Raw genomic sequence first — 26,468 nt, 5'->3', positions numbered from 1 at the left:
TTCGCAATACTTTATGGAAAAAACAACAGCTGACACACCTGCTCCTATTATCTGGGAGGCCCATAAATGCACGATACGGTGGTTCTTCTCGGCAAGGGGTGCTGCGCTGAAGAAAAGTAGGGAGACAGCGATTAGAGACCTCACAGACAAATCCAGAACTTGGAAACCCGACACAAAACTGCCCAACGCCCTAGACACATCAAGAACTAGCAGACGTGAGGGGGGTAACTATAATTTCTCCTCCGACAACGTCACCAACGCTCTCGTCAGCATAGTAAAGCATTTTTTACATAAATAGTGATAAATGCAGTAAACTTCTTGCCACACTCACATAAGAAACGGAACAAGACGTATATTACCGGCCTACATGACACCCAGGGCCAAACACAGAGGATGCCAACACACATCACCAAAGTAGCACGCAACTACTTCAAAAACCTGTACTCAAAGAATTCGCCCGCTAGCACACCCCCAGACCACCGACACCATACGAACTTACCTGGCCGATAATCTTCACTCAAAAATCCTGGAGGCAGCGTCAGAGGTGCTGGAAGCCCCCCTGACTATGGAGGAATTGGCACTGGCAATCAAGTCGTCAAAACCGGGCAAGAGTCCAGGCCCTGACGATACTATAAACGGTTCTCAGATGTCCTAGCTCCACGTTTCCTGTCTGCTTATAACACGTTGACACAGGGACAGTAGCTCACCTCCCAGACGCTCGAGGCAAACATAACCCTGATACCCAAGGAGTATTGCGCCAACTACCGGCCTATCTCCCTATTGAACTGCGACAAAGATTTTTGCTAAGATCTTCGCATCCAGGCTGACACCCGACCTGCCGTCCCTTGTGAAACCAGGCCAAGTGGGGTTCATACCGCACAGGGAGGCGAGGGACAATACCGCCAGGATCTTGTCCCTGATCCACCACGCTCAGCAGACATGCACAGGCCTTCTCTTGCTCCAGACCGATGCGGTGAAGGCCTTTGACAGAGTAAGCTGGGACTTCCTGTTCAGCAAGCTCCTAGCTCTGGGGATGGGACCAAATATGTATAAATGGATTACAGCACTGTATGCTGACCCATCGGCAAAGGTATGCATTAACGGAGCTTACACAGAAGCATTCCACATCCGTAACGGGACCCGCAAGGCTACCCACTTTCACCTGTGATATTAGTTTTGGCCCTGGAACGTTTTTTGCAGGCAATTAGGAGAAATCCAGATATCAAAGGACTTGTGACGGGATCCTCGACGCACAAAGTGGCCGCGTACGCGGATGACCTGATCTTTCTTGTGTCCCTGTCTGAGACAACCATCCCCAACATAATGCGGGAATTCGGAATCTATGGAAAGATCTCTAACTTCATAACCTCATGAAATCAAATCTGCTCAACATCAACTTTACAGCAGAAAGGGCCAACGTACTGCGCAAAAGCTTCCACTGGTCTGATAGGGTGATCAAGATACCCCGAGATCTGTTTCAACTCTATAGTCTCAACTTCACGCCGATGCTAAATAATTTCAAGAAAAACCTTAAAGAATGGAAGCTGCCTCATTTGTCATGGCTTGGCGGTGAAAATAAATCTCCTGCCTCGCACATTGTACATGTTCCAGACACTTCCTATACAGATCCCGACAGCGTACTTTACATCTTTGAGGTCTCTGATGATTAAGTACATTTGGGGCCGGGGCATGCCGAGGCTGAAATATTCAAACTGCCCGAAACTCGAGGGCAATCTAGCAGTCCCCGACTTCCGACTTTACTATCAGGCTGCCCACTTGCAACGTGTCCTGGAATGGGTCAAGGATGGAGTGGTCAAGCACTGGAAGGAGATAGAGAGTCCAAACTGGATGGATGACCCCAACTACTGGACAACATATCTCACAACATCAACCACTGGTGAAGGCAATCTTGGACATATGGCACAGGGCGGCCACGCAGATGGGCCTCTCCTCCTTTCCATACCCTCTCTACCCACTCACATACAATCCAGACTTCACCCCGGGCATGGACCCACAGGCATTCGCTTGCCTGACACCACTGACACACATAAAAGTGAGACACATGAGAAAAAACAACACGATCAAACCCCTCAGTGACATCCTGGATGACACGCACATTACCTTCCTACACAGACTGAAAACTAACAAATCCGACAGTTCCTGAAAAAAACACCCTGACATCTACAGGACTCTGACCCCGTTTGAAAGCCTGGGAACAGACCGAGACCCACTCTCACATGCCATCTTCCACCTATATACTCTGCTCCTACACAATAGAAACCTCCCACCACCCTTTTACATTGGAAAATGGGAAACGATGATGGGAGACATTTTCAAAGAACAACAATGGGTTAAAATACACAAGGTTAAACACCACTGCCAAGTAAAACCCAGGAGACAGCATACAAAGTTTTGACCCTATGGTATAAAACACAGTAAATCTTGCACAAAATGATCCTAGACCTGAGTGACCAGTGCTGGCAATGCCACACCGGAGTGGGTTCATTTCTGCACATATGGTGGGAATGCCCGAAGGTGGTCCTCTACTAGAGATGATCAGCAGGGTGCTACAAAAGTTCTCCGACAACCCACCCCCTTTTAAACCCTGCCAGCCACCTAAAATAAATCCCTGACTATACGGATACTGTGCACAGCAAAACTTATTTTACCCCTATACTGGAAGACACACACACCCCCGGAGGGCGGGAGACAGTGGTGGGAACAAGGGCACACAAAGGAACCAACCAGGCGGGAAACACCGGTGGCTAGAAGGTGGACCACCATGCTAGAGGGCGCAAATCTGGAATGGAGGCTGGAATTGGAAGCCACAACACTGACCTTAATTACATGAATACCTGCACACAGTACACCGACTCGAGATTCCATTGGATACATCATGACGCTACCCAAACATCTGTTGTTTTGTTCTGCATTATACGCTGGTTTGCCATGTCTATGACATTTATTATATGTGGAATTGATTGTTTCCTATAACCTTTTGCCTTGCCTATCGAAGCCCTGTGTGGCTGGTAATTTGGACGTTCATTTACATGCAATGGACCTGCGAGTCCTACCTCTTTATTGCAAGTTAAACCATGATGACACGCTCAATGATAAAAAGATAAAAAAAATAAAGTGTGCATATATGAGCACAGCGAGTGCAACAGGCAATGTCACACAGTCCAGTGCGCATCATGCTAGGGCAGACGTTGTGATATAAGAGTGCCCACATCTCATAGAGGAGGAGACAAATATAGCTAGGCATAATTTACACCAGTGGTCCCCAACCCACTACTCATGGACCACTGAAGTCCAGGATTTATGCATTTCCATTTTTTATTAAAAATAGAGATACTGACAAAACTGGGTTGGGGACCACTGATTAGAAAACACATTTATGGCAAATATGAATTGATAGATGACGCTGCCGATTGCATTCTGATGCTTGTAGTAGGGATGCACCAAAATTACAGCTTTCAAAATTCTTTGGCTGAAAATGGGCCTATCCCGTTTAGGCCAAAAACTGGTCAAATTTGCTGAAATAAAAGTTTAACAGACATGCTTGCATTAACAATTCAGATGATTATATATTACAATGAAAGATAGCAATGATGACATGAAAAGTCAAGAATACTGCACTTAGGAGGGGGGGGGGGAAGAACTCTATGGGACGGGGGGGAAAAAAGAACACTATCGGACAGGGGAGAGGGGGGAGAAAAGAACACTATGGGACGGGGGGGGAGAAAAGAACACTATGGGTAATGGGACATGGGATGAGGGGCAAAGAACACTTAAAAAAAAAAAAAAAAGAAGGAGGGAGGGGAGAGCGACACTAGAGGGGGAAGAGAGGAACATTAAGTAGGGGGCACCACTAAAAGAGAAGGGAAGATTTTCATATTAGATTAAAATTCATTAAAAATTCTAATATTAACAAATGTAAACCTTTTAGAACAGTAGAAGTGTTGATATGCACACTGTGTTGTATTGTTTCTCGGCTGCATTAATAAAAACTAAATGAGAAAAAGTCTAATATTAATAAAATTTAAGAAAAAAAAAACTTTTGAAAAATCATTTAAAAAAAAAAAAAAAAGGCATTTTCCGTTTTCGGCCAAGGGCATCCTGAATTTTTGAAACCTCATACTTCTATATACGCATACCTATAAACTTCTCTATTAAAACCACTGACTCAGTTTGCCAACTGTCTGGAAAATATATTTACATAATTCCTTTGATTTTGATCCTCCCATTTCTCAACATGCCTCCAGAAAATTGGGAAGCTTTTACATACCAGGACACAGAATTGAATTTGTCATCCCATAATCTGTTAAATAGAATTTATGACCGTATCATGGGAACCATAAAACCATGGGTGGATATTTCCTGGTGCCTGGCCACCCTAATTTACCATTTATTTATTTTTTACAAAAAAGTTTTTTTAAAGAAACTCAAACCGTATATATTGTAGCTGTGATTATTCTATTATTATTAATGGCATTTATAAAGTGCCAACATATTCTACAGGGCTATACAATTGTGGAAAAAGACAGTACAATTTAAGCAGACAATCTAGCCACTTAACCACTTTTATACAAAGTATTTCGCTCAACAGCCAATGAGCCAACAATCTAAAGCAGGATTGACCAAAAAGGTATCAGATCCCCAGATGTTGTAGAACTACTAATGCTTTGCATGCCTTTAGAATGACAAGGCATCATGGAAGTTGTAGTTTTAAAACATCTGGGGATCTACCTACCTTTTGGTCTTGTTCTAAAGGTTAAAATGGGGGAGTCGAGTCAAAAAGTAGCAGAGGGAATTTGGAGGTAGTGACTGCAGAGCATTAAATGGATCATTGCAGCCACTGGAACATGTAAAGTATAGAAGTGCAACATAATCCCTTTATCGTGTATATTCAGTCACTTTTACATGTCAACACTATGTAAAACAATACAAATTCGTAAGATTTGCACATACTGTTCTAAAAGGAATAAAAACACCAATAAACTCTCTGCCTTTGCATAAATCAAGGAGAAGTCATTCAGAATATTGACTAAATTTTAATGATTGTTGTCACATGATGAATATTTTGTACCGTTCCCTCTCACTGAACAACAATACGAGAGGTCACTTTTCAGTAATTGTTGCAGTGATGCAAAGCATATAATACATTTATGTGTATATCCGCACATCAAAGACAATTTGGAAAATCTATTTGCCACACAAGTTATAAGAAGTAGATAATGGATTTTGGCTTTAGAAGAGTATGCATTTGTATAATATCTTCAGCAAATTCTCACAGGATTCAGACTACCAAGACCCTCAAAACCAAATCTAAACTTCAGAAATAAATGTGTGCATCATTTATTATTATTTTATTATATAGCGCCAGCAAATTCCATAGCGCTGTACAATGGGCTTATTCAACAACAGATGTATAAGTATACAGATTGGGCACTACATTTACAAAAGTTTGAGTTAGAACACAAAACTAAAAGTAAGAAATAACAATTTAAAGACACCGTACCTCAATGCCACTCCATATGGAAAGTTCCATAATAAGCAGCCTTAACCCCTTAAGGACACACGACATGTGTGACATGTCATGATTCCCTTTTATTCCAGAAGTTTGGTCCTTAAGGGGTTAAAAGCACTTTCATAAACATGCCTAAAGTTCTAAAGTGACTTGGGAATTTTAAAGGCTAAATTATCTTAAAAACATCTAGAAATGGGCACCAATAAAAGAGGGTACCCAAATAAGATGGTAAAGTGGTTTGACTAATTACTCTGGGAAGGTACCAGGACACCCTGGAACTAAAACCACTAGAGCGGAATGTAGAGGTTATAGTGCTTGATCCTTTAAAATGGCTACTCCAACCACCATTTGGAGTATCGCACAAAAAAAAAACAAAATTCTGAAAAGTTTTTGGCAATAAATCTAAAAGAGTACGGCTACTAGTGATTTGTTAGCAGATGCCTACAAGAATCTCAGTTGATCCAGGTCTGTATTTGACCCTGGACGTCATCTATACAGATTTCCAGATATTAAAGGGAACATGTCACTACTTCCCTGTCGGTCAGTGATCTCATTAAAGAGTTAATGTCAAACTTCTGTAACACCCACCTCTGGGCCGACTGCACTACACCCAGTCCCTTCGTTGCCAGTATGCCAGTGGCTGAAGTCACACCATTGCTATAGTACCTAGCCAGAGAGGTCTCTTCTGCTCTACTTTATCAATCACTTCCTTGTCATATGGCACATAGTCTAAGATAAAGAACTGATTAACAGGTGAGAGAGAGGAAAAAAAAAAAAAAAAAACTATTTTAAATAGGCTTTTCTCTCAATTTACATTTTTGCTAGCAAGACTGCTAAAAGTAGAGATGAAGTGCTTAAAAAGAGCAAAAATTAGTTTTGGGCATGACAGGTGTCCTTTAAACTCAAGGTCATTGTTAACCTACAGCTTGGCCAGGTGCAAAGTCAGCTAGATCCTGAATGAAAAACGCTGGAACAACCATAATTTCATCATTTCACAAAGCAGCACGGTGTGCAAAAAATACAATCATGGAGTTGGAAGCAATCCGACTTGGAAACATCTGAACAGAAGATGGGATACTAAAGTAAATCGTGGAATCTTTGTGAAAATAGAAACCAAGGCATTTATGGGGTTCTCTACTAAAAATATTGTGTTTTGTGATAAGCATATACCATCGTCTCATCACATCAATGTTCTCGCAAACTGCCCATTATGGATGTGCATCAGCAAAGTGATTTGTCAAACTGTTTGATTACTTTCTCTGGGAGTGCACCAGGACACTCTTGGCACTACAACCACTAGAGTACAGAAGGCTGTAGTGGTTATGGGGTTTTGGGTTTTCCTTTAATCCTACAATCTCTCTATGCCATCTATATGAAAAAGTTTAATTTCATCTTAAAGGGATACTTTAAGAACCAAAAACAAATTTAGCTTAAATAAATGGTTTTGGTGCATAGACCATGCCCCTGCAGTCACAGTGCTCAAATGGATCATGAAATTTTTCCTGCTCATCCCAAAAACCTATTACTACAGAAAGGTTAGGCAGAAGCAATAAATACAAAGTCATTTATAACATATGTGTTATGATACCCTCTAGCATGTAAGCTCATTGAGCAGGCCCCTCAACCCCTCTGTTTCTGTGTGTCAAATTATCTGGTTACAACTACGTGTCTGTAAGTCCACCCATTGTACAGCGCTACAGAAGTTGCTGGCACTATATAAATACTAAAATAATAATAGAAGTTATATTGGTGTTTACCTTCCACAAATTAATTTTTCAATAGAATGAATGTGAGATTGTGGTTTTAAGAGGATCCATACTGAACTACGCTGGAGGGTGGCATTTAGTTTGAACTCTGAAAGCAGCATGTGACAGCATTTATTATTGTAAGATAAGATTGCCTAGGGCACCTTTACATGAGAAAACAGAAAAAGCTTCTCAGGCAAAGTTTGATACCAAAACAGTTTGCAAGGATAAGTAAAATCAGCAAACTGTGCTCCACATTTATAACTCTGCACCACTTCAAAGGGACCCTGCAGGCACCCAGACCACTTCAGCTAACTTAGTGCTGCAATATACAACATTGCAGTTCCAGAGAACTGCAATGTTTACATGGCAGCTCTAAATTTGCCCTCTGTGGCTAACAGACAGCCACTAGAGGGCTTCTGGAATCCAAACGGATATTTTGTCCGTTATCAGCCACTGGACATCCTCACGTACCTCCAGCATCAGATTTAATCCATAGGAAAGCATTTAATAATGCCGCGCATTCGCATTAGGTCTCCACCGCCAGCTGACGTCGGCGGAGCCTGATCCAGAGCCGAAGGACTGTTTCAATTAACTTATTGCTAGCCTACATGATACATCATTAATAACAACCTCAAGCTGTAAGTTAAAATATGGAACTTTTGCATTTACCTTTTTTTTCTCTCCCAAGTTCATATAGATTCACCAGACATCGACAAATGTGTTTTAAAGGGGTAGTAGTTAGAATATCAGAAGCCCTCTGTATCATCTTAGGGTAAATACTTACATTGTTTGTATCTTGTATTTGATTTTTTTTTTTTTTATCAAAACTAAATGACTAGATAAAGTTGTCATAACAATTAGAAAGGAGAGCCATATTGTCTCAAGAAAAATTTTTCAAAGAATATATTTTCCACCATTTCAGCATAATCGAAAGTCGGCCTTACCATTTGGTAGAGGACAGGGCAACTTTAACAAAATTGCTTTAACAATGTGACATCTAGGGACCTCATACGTGCTCCAATTACATGTATTCAGATTTCATAATCTGTCGAAGCAAGTTTTGAGAAATAAATTGGTTTAAACGGTCAGCATCTAAATCTATGGGTGTTAAGAGTCACTAAAAAGGTCTGTAAAATGATGTAAGCTTGACAGCTCAGCATATAAAATGGAATGATTGCAGCAACCCAACTCACTAAATATAATATTAGTTCCAACTCTACGTTGGCCTTATAGGGACACTCCAAAAACAATAACCACTACAGTGCAATGTACTGGTTATGGTGCTACTCAGCAGTTTCTCTAAAAAACAAAAAAAGCTAATGGAAGCTCCTAGCTGGAGTAAACTAACATCCGGTTGCCACCCAGAGAATCCCAGGTAAGAAATCAACAGTTAGCCATATTTGACAATATTTCAACTGGACTAAGAGGAACATTTCAAGTTTAGAAGTGTGAGTGGTGGTGTGGCCAGTGGCAGGGCTGTCCTGAGAAGTGTTAGGTGACCTAATAATTTATGCAACTAAAATATAAGTTACAACAAGAAGAATGCATTTTATTTACATAGACTGATTTCTATGTATTGTAGTTTAACCCCTTAAGGACATATGACATGTCATGATTCCCTTTTATTCCAGAAGTTTGGTCCTTAAGGGGTTAAATACACATTTCTGTATTACTGCAGTGCACCCGTTATCCATCCACACACCAACAATATAGAGCTTCTAGAAGAGAGGGACTTAATATTGTGCTTCCTAAATAGGGACACTTGAGAGGTATGCCGTTAGAAAATTGTTTTACTACTTATATTTGGAGAGGGGGAGGGGGGAGGAGAAGGGCAACGTACCATGCTTTAGTGGTCATGATGTGAGGAAAATTCATTAGTAAGTTTCTTTGTTGTCTTTAAGTGACTGTTTAGTCTACATACCCCAAGTCTGTTTTGATAGGAAAAAGTAACATACCAACTGGATTACATTTCTGGCATGCTCTATTAATACTTATTAATGTTTCAAGGCAAGGGGTACTCAACCTACCCAGATGTTTGGACTACATCTTCCACAATGCTGGCAAAGCATAGTAGATGTAGTCTACAATATCTGGAGTGCCAAAAGGTAGTCTATCCCTGTTCTAGGCCTTTGAAAAAGAAGGTGGGGGTGGGGGAGTAGGATAGGCAGTAGGTCACCGCTATATCATTAGAAAGGGCTGAGGGCACTATAAAAGGGCGCACACAGTGGGAATGCTGGGTCAGCAAACTAGTCACTCACCCCTGCCGGAAAGTACAGTGTCAGTGCTCTGCTCTCAGCTATCATGACAACTTCTACCTCACGTAGAACACATATTCAAGCACCATTTTAAATGAAAGATCAAAAATGCTGTCTTCTTTCCCATTTATAGAATCATAATGACAGTACAAGTGTATTTACTACTATGTGCATTATAAAGGAAATGAAAGAAGATTTAACCTAAGAAATTGTGTACTGTCAATATATTAAATATTAGAAGAGCTTCAGTACATACAAGCACACAAAAAAGGTGAACAGATGTTATGATTACTTTCTCCAGTGTTCCGTCGTATTGTGATGTAATTCCAGTAAAATACAAGTTTAGCAGGCTAAGATTGCCACAAGGCATATGTATGTATATGTGTTTGTAGTATCAGTTAGTTAATAACACGTAGCTAAGATACTGTCATCACTGTACTGACCAGGTGCAGGAATGTAAGAACTGGAATTACGCGTCCCTCTCCTTTGTATCAGATGAGCCACGTGGTTAGACCGGATGGATGAGTTTAGACTCTATTCATTAAATAGGTTAAGGGTATGTGTGGGTGTAGTTAATTGTGGGAGGAGCTACAGTGCTATATAAGGAATGTACTCTATGTATTCAGTACTCAGACTTTGCTGTATTTTGGTGACGCTAGTCCCTCTGAGTCCCGATCGGTGATCCAATAAAGAATCTCTTCCTTCCTGAAGAAACCTGTGTCCATCTCTCTGTGCTTGGCTTCCGTCAGTTTCTCCGGTATCATTTGGTGCATTGGCCGGGAAGCTCATCGTTCAACGGTAGCTGAGAGGCAGAGGCGTGAGACGGTCTATCTTTGCCCACGTTCTCTACGGCTGCACCCCTGAACTTCTGCGTGGACCTCCCTTCGTCTCGGCGCCACTGGTCTGTTGTCCAGGAGATCATCGGCCTCTACGTGAGAAGTGCTGGGGTGTCCCCGTCGATGAGTGTGAACTCAGGTTCAGGAACGAGGAGGTAAGATAACTGCTGTTTTAGACGGCAGGACCCGCTAGGGGTATACCGATTGTGCGGTAGGCCCAAAGGGGTTTTTGAATCTGTATCTGCCCCCTCTGTCGGAGGGAAGGAGCGAAGGCGCACCGCTCGATCGAACGCTCTTTAGTCAGACCGTTTGATTTGGTTAGTCAGGCGGGGTCCTGGTGTAAGATAGCCCTAGCCGGACACCGGTGTCTTGTCTAGACTAGCGTTCTAGGGTGTATATTACGTTCGCTAGGTCGGAGGGACCGGGAGACTAAGCGGCGCCTGTGTAAATTCGGTTCGCTAGTTCTCATCCTATCTGGGCTAAGTGGGAAGGCGTGTAAATTTGGAACCCACTAGACTTTTGATAGTACGACTAAGAGGCGCCTGTGTAAATTCGGATCTCTAGCTCGTTGTATAGTGCGACTAAGAGGCGCCTGTGTAAATTCGGATCTCTAGCTCGCTATGTATATGTGGTGATTGGGCAGTGTGGCTAACCAAAACGGGTGTATATAGTTTTAGGTAGTCCATTCAAGGTACTGGCCAATAGTTTAGTTGGGAATTGTAAATGTGTTAACGATTGTTTAGTAAAGTGTATATCTTGTTAGATAGCGCGAGCTCAGCCGTCTAGCGAGAGTGTTAATAGTGTGTTGCTGTATTATAGTGCACGGTACCATAACCCTGTATATTTACTGACATTATATAATAAGTACTAATCATTGTCGTCCATTGCATGTTTAACACCATAACCACTAATAATTGTATTGTGACCTTAACTTGTGCTTTGACCTATGCTAACCGTACTGTAACCGCTATTTGTAAAAGACGATGTTACTGGGGTGTGTTATAGACGGGTAATTCGTATATAGAGAATTATAGCGTGGGTGACTGTGTAGTTACGCCAAAGGGCATAATATTGATTATATAGTGACTGGTGTAGCAGCTGTGTGTGTACGGGAATTCCCTGAGTGTTTATTGTTATTGTGTACGTTTCACTTGATAACCGTACCACGTGGTGCTGTTGCCAGAGGAAACGGGTGTGACTGTTGAATAGTACGCGTGTATAGTAATCGTTGTCGACAACGTTCCACTGTTAAGTATGGGTGCGTCGCAGTCAACGATTCCGGATCCCTTAGGATGTATGGTTAAGAATTTTAAAAAGGGATTCAAAGTTTGTGATTTTGGGGTTAAGATGTCCCCTGTACGTTTGGTCACTTTGTGCACTAGGGAGTGGCCTACTTTGGTTGCGGCATGGCCGCCACGTGGCAGTTTGGATCCAACTCTGGTACAGCGCTTACACGTGGCTGTATCAGGTAGGCCTGAACTTTACGGCCAGTTTCCTTATATTGATTGTTGGAGACAGGCCGTAAATGACTCGCCAAAATGGCTCCGGACATGCCACGAGGAACAGTGTCGCCTCATGGTAGCTAGGACTTGTTCGTCCACTAGGGCTGGTGTTAGGCCCATTTTGGACACGCCCCCTGAGTCCGAGATCCCTTTGCCGCCCCCTTACTTTCCGTTAAGAAGAAGTGACGCAAACGCAGGAAGTCCTGTAACCCTTCCCTCACTACCCCCATCCACTTCCGCTTCCTCCTCCAGTGCAGGATCCACCCCCCCTCGTACTAAATCCCCCCTTCCGGAACCAGATAGACCAACCTCCATTAAAAATGAATATCCTGATTTGGCGCCACTTCAGACTTCCGGTCAAGCTTCATCTAGCTCGGCCCGAAGTGTTCTATTCACTACCTTTTCCCAAAACCAACCTCCCACATCCCCATACCCTATCTCTCCCCGACCGGAACCCATGACTGACGCTTCCCTACGTAGCCCCATCCAAACCCGACAGTTGACTGGTGCCCAACAATTAAAGCACTATCAGATGCCTCTTCGCTTAAATCCCGGGTCAGCTTATATCGATGCCGCAGGTCAAATGGCACACGCTGACCCTGTCTTCGTATATGTCCCTTTCACCACTACCGACCTTTTAAACTGGAAGACCCATAATTCCTCGTATACTGAGAAACCACAAGCCATGACTGATCTGTTCACCTCAATAGTACAGACGCATAATCCGACATGGGCTGATTGCCAGCAGTTACTAATGACTTTATTTAACAATGAGGAAAGGACAAGAATAAATCAAGCAGCCATTAAAGCATTAGAAGATAGAGCCCGTGCTTTGAACCAAGCTAATCCAGCAGCATGGGCCGCAACACATTATCCCAACACTGATCCCGATTGGAACGTAAATGGTGCTGATATGGTTCAACTCAGAGCCTATAGAGACGCTATAATTGCTGGCATGAAAGCCGGAGGAAAGAAAGCCATTAACATGTCGAAGACAGTTGAGGTGATCCAGAAAAGCGATGAAGCGCCCAGTGTCTTTTATGACCGATTATTGGAGACGTACCGCTTGTACACCCCCTTTAATCCGGAAGACGCAGACAATTCCCGAATGGTGAACTCCGCCTTTGTCAGCCAAGCTTACGGAGATATTAAGCGCAAGCTACAAAAGCTAGAAGGGTTTGCAGGTATGTCAATCACCCAACTAATGGAGGTAGCTAATAAGGTGTATATGAATAGGGAAACAGAAAGCAAGAAAGAGGAGGAGCGCAAGATGCGTAAAAAGGCTGATATGCTAGCGGTAGCGATCGCAGGCGTAGATAAACGGGGCCCAGATAGAGGCAATAATAGATGGAGTAGGGAGCCTTTGAGTAGGGATCAGTGTGCGTATTGCAAGGAAGAAGGGCATTGGAGGAACGAATGTCCGCAAAGAGAGCAGTACGAGAGGGTCCTACCCAGGGCAGGCTACGGAAACTTTAGAGGCAGAGCGAGAGGTAGAGGAGGCCCCGGAGGGAGTAATGGTTATAGAGGGAGTAATGGGAACAGAGGAAGTGTTAGGGAAGACAGATATATTCCAGCAGCGCAAAGGTCCCGCGATAGAGAAGGTAGGGACTTCGTAGGATTGGCTGACACGGTCATGGAGGACTATTGATACCGACCGGGCTCCATCCCCCTTGGTCGAGCGGAGCCTATGGTCGATGTATCAATAGGGGGGAAAAGGAGTGCGTTCATGATCGACACTGGTGCTGAACATTCAGTGGTGACTAATCTAGTTGCTCCTCCATCTGGAAGGACTATTACTGTGATAGGAGCAACTGGAAGAAGTGCTGAAAGACCGGTTCTTAAAAGTCGACTCTGTACATTGGGAGGCCACGTAGTAAAACACCAATTCCTTTATATGCCTGAATGTCCAGTCCAATTGCTGGGACGTGATATGCTATCCAAATTACAAGCGCAGATTACGTTCCTACCAGATGGAACAACATCTTTAAAGTTTAATGGACCTTCAGGTATTATGACTTTATCCGTACCAAAGGAAGAAGAGTGGCGACTTTATACAGTGTTGACTAGCCAAAACCCTAGGAGTGATGAGACATTGTTTAACATACCAGGAGTTTGGGCAGAGAACAACCCACCAGGACTGGCCCGCAATATTCCACCAATAAAAATTGAACTGAAACATGGGGTTTATCCAGTGAGCCTAAGACAATATCACATTCCGCAGAAGGCTAAGAAGAACATCCAATCCTATCTGGATAAGTTCATACGGTATGGTATCCTAAAATTCTGTACTTCCCCCTGGAACACCCCATTGCTGCCTGTTCAAAAGCCCGGCACAGATGAGTATCGACCTGTGCAGGACTTAAGAGCAGTCAATGATGCGGTTGTTAGCATACATCCAGTTGTACCCAATCCATATAACCTGCTTGCTTTAATTCCGGGCGGGGCTACTTACTTCACAGTCTTAGATCTCAAAGATGCCTTCTTTTGCCTCCGAATTGCCGCAGAAAGTCAATGTATTTTCGCTTTCCAGTGGGAGAACGCTGTAACGGGCTCAAAACGCCAAATGACTTGGACAAGACTGCCCCAAGGGTTTAAAAATTCACCTACCCTATTTGGTTCAGCCCTAAGTCAAGATCTATTGGATTTCGAGTCCATCCCAGGAGAGTGTGTATTGTTACAATATGTAGATGACTTGTTGATAGCAGCAGTTACAAAAGAAATCTGTCAGCAAGCAACGCACGATCTACTACACATTCTCTGGAAGGCAGGATACAAGGTGTCTAGAAAGAAGGCTCAGTTGTGTTTGCCAACTGTCAAGTATCTAGGATTCCATATCTCTGAAGGTCAAAGAATTATGGGGCCAGAGAGAAAAGAAGCTGTCTGCCAAATACCAATACCCAAGAATAGAAGACAAGTGCGAGAATTCTTGGGGGCAGCAGGCTTCTGTAGGATATGGATTCCCAGCTATGCGATACTAGCAAAACCTCTGTACGCAGCTATCAAAGGTACAGAGCACGACCCCTTCTTATGGACCCAAGAACAGCAAACGGCATTTGAAGATGTGAAGAAGGCTTTGATGAGTGCCCCAGCATTAGGTCTACCTGATCACACACGACCATTCTACTTATATGTACACGAGCAAAGAAGAATGGCTGTGGGAGTATTGACACAGTACTTGGGATCATGGCAAAGACCTGTTGCCTACATGTCTAAGCAACTGGATGCAGTGGCCAGCGGACTTCCACCTTGTCTAAGAGCCGTAGCTGCAGCCGCCCTGCTAGTAGCTGAAGCCGATAAACTCACTCTGGGTCAAGAACTTTATGTACGAGTCCCACATGCAGTACAGACGTTGTTGGATTACAAAGGAAATCATTGGTTTAGTAATAGCCGTATGACCAAGTATCAAGCAATGTTGTGTGAAAACCCAAGAGTGCATTTAGAGACTGTAAACACCTTAAATCCAGCTACCCTTTTGCCACAACCTACTGAAAGTCAACATGATTGTTTGGAAGTAATGGATGAAGTATTCTCAAGTAGACCAGATCTTCGTGATTTTCCCATCCAGAACCCCGATGTTCAATATTACACCGACGGCAGTAGTTATGTGAAAGAAGGGATCCGCTATGCAGGATATGCAGTAACAACCATAGACAAGGTGATAGAAGCTCGGCCACTGGCGAAAGGAACATCAGCACAAAAGGCAGAATTAATAGCACTAACACGAGCGTTACAATTGGCTGAAGGTTTAAGAGTAAATATCTATACGGACTCTAAGTATGCGTTTTTAACCACTCATGCCCACGGAGCTTTGTATAAAGAAAGAGGACTACTGAATTCAGAGGGCAAAGAAATCAAGTACGCAGCTGAAATCCTACAACTATTGGAAGCAGTGTGGGAGCCGAAAGAAGTCGGTATTATTCATTGTCGAGCACATCTGAGAGGTGATGGTGATGTAACCAAGGGAAATCGGATGGCAGATAGTGCAGCTAAGCGTGCTGCTGAATCAGGAAGACAGGAGTATGTGGGGCATATAGCTGCTCTTATACCAACTCCACTGTCCCAATGGACTCCAGTTTATACAGCTCAAGAAGAGGAGTGGTTAAAGACTGAACCGGGAAAGTATCTGGAGAACAAGTGGTATCAGCTAGAAGATGGAAGAATAGTTATACCAGCATCGCTAGCGGTAGAAATTGTCCAAAATTATCACAACGGGACACATTCTGGGAGAGACAGTACTGAAGAATCTCTTAGAAAACATTTCTACATACCAAGATTGTCCAACTTGACTCAGGCCATTGTACGCAGATGTGTAATGTGTGCTAAGAATAATGCAAGACAAGGACCAGTAAAGCCACCAGGAGTTCAGTTTATGGGGGGACTCCCCATGTCCGATCTACAAATAGACTTTACAGTGATGCCTAAATCGGGTGGACATCGTTACCTGCTGGTAATTGTGTGCACCTATTCAGGCTGGGTAGAAGCATGTCCTACTCGTACAGAGAAAGCAGGAGAAGTTGTGAGATTCCTGCTACGAGAAATAATACCCCGATATGGACTACCCTGTTCTATAGGATCGGACAATGGTCCAGCTTTTGTTCATCAGTGCCTACAACAACTGACTCATATGCTTGGTATAAAGTGGAGGCTTCATACTGCATATAGACCCCAGAGTTCTGGTAAGGTAGAGAGAATGAATAGAACTATAAAGAACCAGTTGGCTAAAATGTGTCAGGAAACCCAACTTAAGTGGAACGTTCTCTTACCCATAGCTTTATTGCGAATCCGCAGTACCCCTACCAGAAGGATGGGCCTCTCTCCTTTTGAAATCATGTATGGGCGACCACCTCCCGTACTTGGTAACTTAAGGGGGGACTTGAGTCAGTTGGGAGAAGGAATTACCCGGCAGCAGGTTGTAGAGTTGGGTAAGACTATGGAGGAGGTACAGAAATGGGTACAAGATAGATTACCTGTGAATATTTATCCCCCTGTTCATAGTTATCATCCAGGAGATCAAGTGTGGATTAAAGAGTGGAATAATGTACCGTTAGGGCCCAAGTGGAGAGGTCCTTATGTTGTTCTTTTGTCTACCCCTACAGCAATAAAAGTAGCAGAAGTGACTCCGTGGATACATCACTCCAGGGTTAAACCAGCAGCAGTCGATTCTTGGCAAGTTACAGTAGATCCAGAGAATCCCTGCAAGATCCGGTTAAAACGCACTACTCAGTCGGAGTAACGAGGAATTATTGTGGATTACAAATTTTATTGTTACAGGTGTGAGTGAGAAGGCCATAATAAAGCCTGTCCGCTTACCATCACATAGTGTATAAGCCAGGAAAGTCTCGAAGGGACACCTGTGAAGACGAGCAGAACTCCATTCCCTGCAGCCCTCACATCCTGGAAGCTGAGGTTCCATCGCACGGACGAAGACTGAGGATGACGGCGAAAGATGTGCTTTTGATTGTGTTTATTTACATGTGTTTTTATATTCAGGAAGGTAGAGGTACCGACACTCCTAGCTGTGAGGTATGCATTAAGACTACGAGAACAGGTAACCATATTTCCCAAACCCTAATTTGGCATTCACAATACGAGTGTAAAGGAGATGTATCGAGATGTAGATACTTAAATATAGATTATAGTGTGTGCCATTTAGGAGTAGGAGAACCTAAGTGCTTCAGTCCGGAGTATCAACCTCGTACAATCTGGTTGACTCTCAGGAATGGAGATCCTCAGGGGACCCTAATTAATAAAACGGTGTTAGAATCCGTACATTCTTCGGGTGTTCTGCTATTTGATGCGTGTAAAGCGATATCGAGTGGTAGAAAGCCGTGGAATGTATGTGGGGATCTTAGATGGGAGAGGACGTATGGGTCTAACGATAAATATATTTGTCCCAGTAGCAAAAATAAATATGTAAGTCCTAGATGCCCAAATAGAGATTATAACTTTTGCCCATATTGGTCTTGTGTGGGGTGGGCAACTTGGGGACAGACAGTAGACAAAGACATGATAGTGACTAAGTTGCCGACTAGCCCTTATTGTAAGTCTATGGAATGCAACCCAGTCCATATACTCATTAATAACCCCGACAAGTTCTTAGATAAGTATGGAAATTTATTTGGGTTTCAAATATACGGGACGGGTTTAGATCCTGGGACATTATTGTTTATAGGAATAGAGACTGATACGGTATCCTCCCAGACTCATCAAGTATACCATTCCTTTTACGAAGAGATGAGTATAGATAATAAGATCCCCCATAATGCTAAAAACCTGTTCATCGATTTAGCTGAAAGTATTGCCGGTAGTCTTAATGTTACCAACTGCTATGTGTGTGGAGGTACTAACATGGGAGACCAATGGCCTTGGGAAGCAAAGGAGGTAATGTCCGGTTCTGAGGCAGTTGACCAATTAATATCTACACAAGCCGATTATCATATGAGTGTTAGAGGTAAATCTGAGTGGAGATTAAAGACCTCCATCATAGGTTATGTTTGCATAGCAAGGAAAGGAATGATGTATAATACTTCTGTAGGAGAATTAACTTGTCTAGGGCAAAAAGCTTATGATGATGATACAAAGAATACAACTTGGTGGTCGGCTTCAAATGTCTCAGAACCATCTAACCCGTTTGCTAGATATGCCAATTTAAAGGATGTGTGGTTTGATCTATCCATCACATCTACCTGGAGAGCCCCAGCAAATTTGTACTGGATCTGTGGTAAGAAAGCCTATTCGGAGTTGCCACAGGACTGGGAAGGGGCATGTGTGTTGGGTATGCTCAAACCATCCTCCTTCTTGTTACCGATTGAAACAGGTGAGACTTTAGGTGTTAAAGTGTATGATGTGAATCATAGGAAGAAAAGGGGACCCATAGAGATAGGCGCCTGGGAAGATAATGAATGGCCTCCCCAGCGTATTATAGATTATTATGGGCCAGCCACGTGGGCTGAGGATGGTACCTTTGGTTATAGAACCCCTATTTATATGCTCAACCGTATTATAAGATTACAGGCGGTGGTTGAGATTATCACAAATGAGACATCACAAGCGCTCAATCTTCTAGCGAAGCATAACACCAGGATGAGGACAGCAGTCTACCAAAATAGATTAGCCTTGGATTACCTTTTGGCAGTAGAGGGAGGTGTATGTGGGAAGTTTAACCTAAGTAATTGCTGTCTTCAAATAGATGACGAAGGGCAAGCAATAGCTGAGCTTACTAGCCATATGGTTAAACTAGCGCATGTGCCTACTCAGGTATGGAAAGGGTACAATCCAAGTAGTTGGTTTGGTAGCTGGTATGAGTGGTTTGGAGGGCTTAAGGCAGTGGTAGGTGGAGTCCTACTGATTTTACTGTTGTGTCTACTCCTACCGTGTCTTATACCCTTAGTAGTTAGGTCTGTGCAAAGCCTGATAGGAAGTATAGCAGAGAGGAAGGCTGCTGCACAGATAATGGCGATATATAAGTATAAGGCTCTAGATCAGGGAGAACCAATGCAAGAAGATGAATGTTGAAGATTCACATCATAAGATAAGTCTGGTCTGGTTCATGGTAACCTGAGGTATATGCAAACCAAGGTTAAGTGATGCCTCAAGTAATTGTGAAATATCAGAGGCATCAAAGGGGGGAATGTGATGTAATTCCAGTAAAATACAAGTTTAGCAGGCTAAGATTGCCACAAGGCATATGTATGTATATGTGTTTGTAGTATCAGTTAGTTAATAACACGTAGCTAAGATACTGTCATCACTGTACTGACCAGGTGCAGGAATGTAAGAACTGGAATTACGCGTCCCTCTCCTTTGTATCAGATGAGCCACGTGGTTAGACCGGATGGATGAGTTTAGACTCTATTCATTAAATAGGTTAAGGGTATGTGTGGGTGTAGTTAATTGTGGGAGGAGCTACAGTGCTATATAAGGAATGTACTCTATGTATTCAGTACTCAGACTTTGCTGTATTTTGGTGACGCTAGTCCCTCTGAGTCCCGATCGGTGATCCAATAAAGAATCTCTTCCTTCCTGAAGAAACCTGTGTCCATCTCTCTGTGCTTGGCTTCCGTCAGTTTCTCCGGTATCAGTATGACAGAACGAATTGATCAGAAATAAAAAAAGGTTCATTTATCAAGCATAAATCGCAGGACCGTTAACTGCTTTTATCTAATCTGGACCTAAATTTGTAAAAAAAAAAAATTAAAATGTATTTTAACAGGAAGGATACATTTAGATTTCTATCACTTTCTAGCATGTCTTGTGGTATACATGTTTCAATACTCCAACATGCTATATTAAACTTAAAATGAGAGAAAGGCTAAGTTGAGCCTATCAAAAATTGAACATTGACAGAGTTATTCAGTGAGGTCCAAACATATTGTGGATTGGAAAAAATCTTTTAAAAAACCCACAACAAACAAGTCATATTTGCATAAAATGTACCCGCTGCACGCAAAATGAAAGATATCAGTAATAGTTACTCACTGGCTGGGCAAACCGCAAACAAATCATAAAGGTAATAAATATAGCGGGTTCTGTTATCCCTCCTAACATCATAAAGGTAATAAATATAGCGGGTTCTGTTATCCCTCCTAACATCATAAAGGTAATAAATATAGCGGGTTCTGTTATCCCTCCTAACATCACCATTTGCTTCAATTTATTAATGTCTTGTTTAATCATCTACCACTGGCAGCAGCTAAATATTGATTCTTAGGAAATGGCTCATGAATTGTTCAGGAATTCATTCTTGAGCCATTCTTGACCTGCTGCAGACATTTTTAGGGCCTGTGGAGTCAATATGAATGAGTTCCAATCTGAAATGCATCTGGATTAATTAAGAGGCAGTTTAGTAAATCACAGAGGATTGCATATCTAATTAACTGCCTCCATAATTCACCTCGAGTATTGCTACGATTTCTGCAAAAACAAATTTAGACCTAAAAAAGGTACACTTCAGCTTCGGGATACGGCTGAAAATGAGTCTAAAAGGAACATAAAAATATACAAAATAGTGAAGTACAATTAACACACTTTTATGCATTGAATACAAATGCACTCACAGAATTGTGTAGAATATATCGCTCATAGGGTGCCTCCCCTGATTGAAGTGGGGGGCTAGTAGTCCCTTGGCTCTTTATAAGATTCCTTAATGATGCTCAGGACTCCAAACGGCAATGGTAGAAAAAAAGTGCTTTTATTGATAAAAGGTGAATAATCACCATCAATATAAAGTATAGTTAAAAGAAAAAACGGTATGGTCCTACGCGTTTCGTTGTGCGAAGAACTTCATCAGGGACCGTATATAAAAATAAAATCAATATACAATCATAACATGTAAAAACACATCCTATTCCCCCCCATCCCCGAGTCCTCTTTAAATAGGGCAAGTCCCTATGTCCATTGGTGGTTCCGTGGGTGGTATCCAGTGTCCGTTGCTTGATTGGTCCTGTGAGGGAGCTGTTCAGCTGTTTCCCCATCTTCCTCGCATTGCTGTGATCAAATTTGGCGCGTTCGAATAACCGGAACCGGAAGTATGGGTTGTACCGCACTTCCGCGTTCCACCTGGGGTGAATAGGATGTGTTTTTACATGTTATGATTGTATATTGATTATATTTTTATATACGTCCCTGATGAAGTTCTTCGCACAACGAAACGCGTAGGACCATACCGTTTTTTCTTTTAACTATACTTTATATTGATGGTGATTATTCATCTTTTATCAATAAAAGCACTTTTTTTCTACCATTGCCCATTTGGAGTTCTGAGCATCATTAAGGAATCTTATAAAGAGCCAAGGGACTACTAGCCCCCCACTTCAATCAGGGGAGGCACCCTATGAGCGATATATTCTACACAATTCTGTGAGTGCATTTGTATTCAGCGTATAAAAGTGTGTTAATTGTACTTCTCTATTTTGTATATTTTTATGTTCCTTTTAGACTCATTTTCAGCCGTATCCCGAAGCTTTGTGTTGTTTGTGGTTATCTATATATGAAAATGTCGTCTTCTTTGGGTAACGATCTTGGGAGGCTGCATTATAACATTTAAGTTAAGTATTTGTATACATTTCACTACGGTTACTATCTATAGTAGTGTGTATATTGTATTGTACCAAAGGTACACTTCAGCATGTTTTGTGGTTAACTGCATTCCCTTCTGGCTTACTTTAGAAAAGTGTAGATTTTAAGAGAATTTAAATATTTTATTTTTTTATAAAAACCACCTCTCAGCTGTTAAGAAGACAGCCAGAGGTTTTCTGGTTCACTCACTTTTAACGGAGGTGCAAAGTAGAACGAAATATTTCCTCAAAGAGAATCATTGGTTTCAAGCATGAAACTTGCTGCGCTTGCACCTCATTTATGAATGATTCTCTATGAGAAGCATCTGACAGGACTTATCAGTATTGACCTCACAGAAAAAGAGGTGTGGAGGACACACTGCAGGGTCAGATTAAGATTGCCCAGAGCACTGGGTAGGGTACCAGATTGGAGCCCCCTCCTAGTGTTCTAGGCTTTGTTTCTGTGAGTGGTATCTGTGTGAGTGAGTGTGTGTGTGTGTGTAATGGAGTCTAAATGGAGCTGTATATTTTGACCACACCCCCTCTTGCCAAACTTCCCTGGTGGTGCAGTTGCCCCCTCCCCCTCATCTGTACCAATAATATGTAGAGATCAAATATTCTAAAAACCATTAAGGAATTTCTAATTATTTTTTAAATTTTATAGTACCAATATATACTACAGCTTGTGCAAAACGAGATACCTAGCAAAAATTAGATAAAACATACAGAATTTAATAAAGCTGCAGATTTTTTTTTTATTGGTTAATAAACCAACATGTTAAAAAGCATGGTTACAACCAGCAATAATGTTTATTCATAAAGCACATATTTTATTAAAAAAAAAAAAAAAAAGCCTTGGCTTCCTTTTTAAGTTTATAAACTGTACTACACTTAAAGGCTACCAAAGTACCTGGAGATCCATCAAACATCTGCTGTGCCAATGTTAGCCATAATAGATAAAACTGTACATAAAAACACACACAAAATAAGTATGGGGGAGGTGAAATACCTTACCAAGATGGCTGTAGGAGCTCTCACAAACTAGAGCTATCACTGACACTTTATTGATGATTTTTCGTTTTGTCAACTGATCTTTACAGATGGAATATATCTCAAATAACAGCAATCACCAAAACACACAGAGTCAAAAAAATAAATTCTAAAAAGGAAAAAGCAGCCTAACCTTAATTATCTTAAATCACCTATAACAAGGATTAGGTAGATAGAGAATACACAAAACAATTAATGAGTAACTACATTTAGTCAGAAACAGGTTCACAGCTGAGAACTTTCAAATGGAACCCACAGGATAAAATAAACACAAACACAAAACAGTGCACATGATGACAATGTGGGTTACACATGATGACAATATCTCCCAAAAAATATTGCAAGGGGGACCAAGTCACAGTAATAAGATTTCAAAAGGGTTAATAACAGATCTAAAGATCTCGCCACCCCTCCCATCCCCCCTGTTAAGAAATCCACATTGAAAAATAGAGACAGAAGCACCTCTGACTGTGCCCTATAATTACTTTAGCTAGGAAGTACAGCAGATTTTATTTCATGGATAGGGATTACAGTAATCGTTCCCTTTTTAAAGAGACCAGGTGAATATATATATATATATATATATATATATATATATATATATATATATATATTTTTATTATTATTTTATTTTTTTAAATAAATTATATCAGGAAGGATACAATGAGATTTCTCTAGTTTTCAAGTTCATACATACACAACACACACACACACACACAACACACACTTTTAACACTCAGCACATACCCCACCACCTACAACCCCCCTCCCTTCCAGTGAATGTATCATGCCAAATTAATATATATATAAAAATTCCACGTATTACTCAGTACATACACGGTACACCCCTAATACGAATAATATAATGGGGTCCAGTGTAAGCCCCTCCATATAAGAGAATATAATGGGCTCCAGTTGCTGGGTCCCATAGAGAGCAGTGTATCTGTTCTGATAACTTTCTGCCCTGTACACAGCGCTGTGCTCACTGCTTACCTGGACTGGGCAGCCATAGCGAAGTGTGTCAGTGAAGGCGAGCAGGGTCCATGAGTTGGCAGGTCGCCAGGCTCGCTGGGTGGATGCTTGCCTTTGCCCTGTGTCGGGGGACCCGCTCAGCTGGCGACCACTTACATTATGATGACTATCGCTGTGAGTGACAGGAGGGGAGGGGGGCGCTGCTACCGCTACCACTGCTCTCCGGGTCTTTGCACTTGCACACAGCTAACCCCGCCTCTCTCACAGGCCACGCCCATCGAAGAAGTCCTAGTCACGCCCCCAGCTTTAGGCAGCGTTTGCACGACCAAACGCTAACATTCCCGTTCCCGCCCCTTTCTTTGGACTCAACCGTTTTACATATAAATTAAGAGGGGTGGGTGGGGTCCCCCTTAATGTATATGTTCCGCAGAGAGACGTACGCAGAGAGAAGATAAGGATTTGCAATGAGAAGTTTGTTGTTTTTTGTCATGCAGTAAATAAGTCTAAATTTGAGAGTTTGGATTTAGGGAAGTGAAGGGGGCGGTTTTGGCATACGTCCTCCCCCGCCCACTGCCTAACATGGGCCCGCCCACTGCCTTACATGGGCCTGTGCAGAGATGGCATGGAAGGCGGCCGCTGATTGGTCCGTGGTGTTGGGGGTGGGGCTGGGTTAGTAAATTGAGTCAGCCAGTCACAGGGGACCTGCGGGTACTGAGCTGCTCACAGCTGGTTCCTGAGGAATCTGCACTGGGAGCACTGACAGTGTGACAGCCATAACACAATAATTATAACACAACTATAACACAATAATACTAACACAATAATTATAACACAACTATAACACAATAATACTAACACAATAATTATAACACAACTATAACACAATAATACTAACACAATAATTATAACAGAACTATAACACAATAATCATAACCATAACACAATAATTATAACACAATAACTATAACACAATACCCATAACACAATAATCATAACACAATACCCATAACACAATAACTATAACACAATAATCATACCACAATAACTATAACACAGGCAGCCTGACACAATAACCATAACACAATTATCATACCACAATAATTATAACACAATAACCACAGGCAGTACGGGGCCTGACACAATAACCATAACACAGGCAGTGCGGGGCCTGACACAATAACCATAACACAGGCAGTGCGGGACCTGACACAATAACCATAACATAGGCAGTGCAGGTCCTCACACAATAACCATAACATAGGCAGTGCGGGTCCTGACACAATCACCATAACACATGCAGTGCGGGACCTGACACAATAACCATAACACAGGCAGTGTTGGCCCTGACACAATAACCATAACACAGGCAGTGCAGGCCCTGACACAATAACCACAGCACAGTCGGTGCGAGGCCTGACACAATAACCACAACACAAGCAGTGCGGGGCCTGACACACTAGTCATAACACAAGCACTGCTGAGCCTGACACAATAACCATAACACAGCCAGTGCGGGGCCCGACACAATAACCATAACACAGGCAGTGCGGGGCCTGAAACAATAACCATAACACAGGCAGTGCGAGGCCTGACACAATAATCATAGCACAGGCAGTGCGGGGCCTGACACAATAACCATAACACAGGCAGTGCGAGGCCTGAAACAATAACCATAACATAGGCAGTGCGGGGCTTGACACAATACATATATAATAAAATATAAAAAACTGATAGTCTGTGCATATCCTCACAATGGACTGGGATAGTATTGTGCACACTGTGTGGAGCTATGCACAGAGGTCAAGTCCTAGGGAATAAAGTGTGGGAACTCACCAAGGACCCCTCCCCCCCAATAAATAATATACACTGTATATACGCGTGCACACACACACACACACACACTGACAGGTGCACACACACACACTCAGACACACACATACTCTCACAGACATACACACACATAGACACACACACACTGATACAGATACATTCACAGACACACACACGTACACTCACAGACACACACACACATACACTCACAGACACATTCATAGACACACACACATACACTCACAGACACACATACTCACAGACACACTCACAAATTATTATTTTTTTAAATTTACAAATGTCCACCCAGACTCCCTAACTGGAGAGCTGACGTGGACCTGTCCCTGGGATCCAGTGGTGCTTCAGTGCGACAGACGGCTGTCTCCCGGTCAGACGTGGCGAGGGAGCTGTGTTCTCTCTGCTCCCACTCGCTGCGCGGGCTGTCTACTGATTAAGGGAGCCGGAATATGACATCATGTTCCGGCTCCCGGCATCAGCAAACGGCATGGCGAGGGGGAGCAGAGAGAACACAGCTCCCTCCCCGCTTCTGACCGGGAGACAACCGCCCGCCGCGGGATCCATCAGGTGGCCATCAAGCCACCTTTTGGGCACCCCCATGACAGGGGAACCACGGGGGGCATTTGAGTGCCTGCAGGAGCAACGGGAACGGCGTTCCTGCTGACAGGACTC

The 26,468-nt window shown here is 42.6% G+C and overlaps 1 protein-coding gene across 2 annotated transcripts in view; it reads right to left on the bottom strand.

Annotated features, from left to right (window-relative positions):
• Positions 1-24,148, bottom strand: part of AFF1 (ALF transcription elongation factor 1) — a 165,521-nt gene extending 141,373 nt beyond the window's left edge. For both annotated transcript variants that reach the window (XM_063458780.1, XM_063458781.1), the window contains exon 1: positions 23,970-24,148. In XM_063458780.1, the coding sequence (XP_063314850.1) occupies positions 23,970-23,986 (17 nt within the window). In that variant the 5' untranslated portion in view covers positions 23,987-24,148. The remainder of the gene's footprint in view (positions 1-23,969) is intronic.
• Positions 24,149-26,468: the final 2,320 nt, after the last annotated feature.

Source organism: Pelobates fuscus, chromosome 6, assembly GCF_036172605.1.
Source record: "Pelobates fuscus isolate aPelFus1 chromosome 6, aPelFus1.pri, whole genome shotgun sequence".
In the NCBI taxonomy this organism is placed as follows: domain Eukaryota; kingdom Metazoa; phylum Chordata; class Amphibia; order Anura; family Pelobatidae; genus Pelobates; species Pelobates fuscus.
This window is presented reverse-complemented; position numbering and strand designations above follow the sequence as displayed.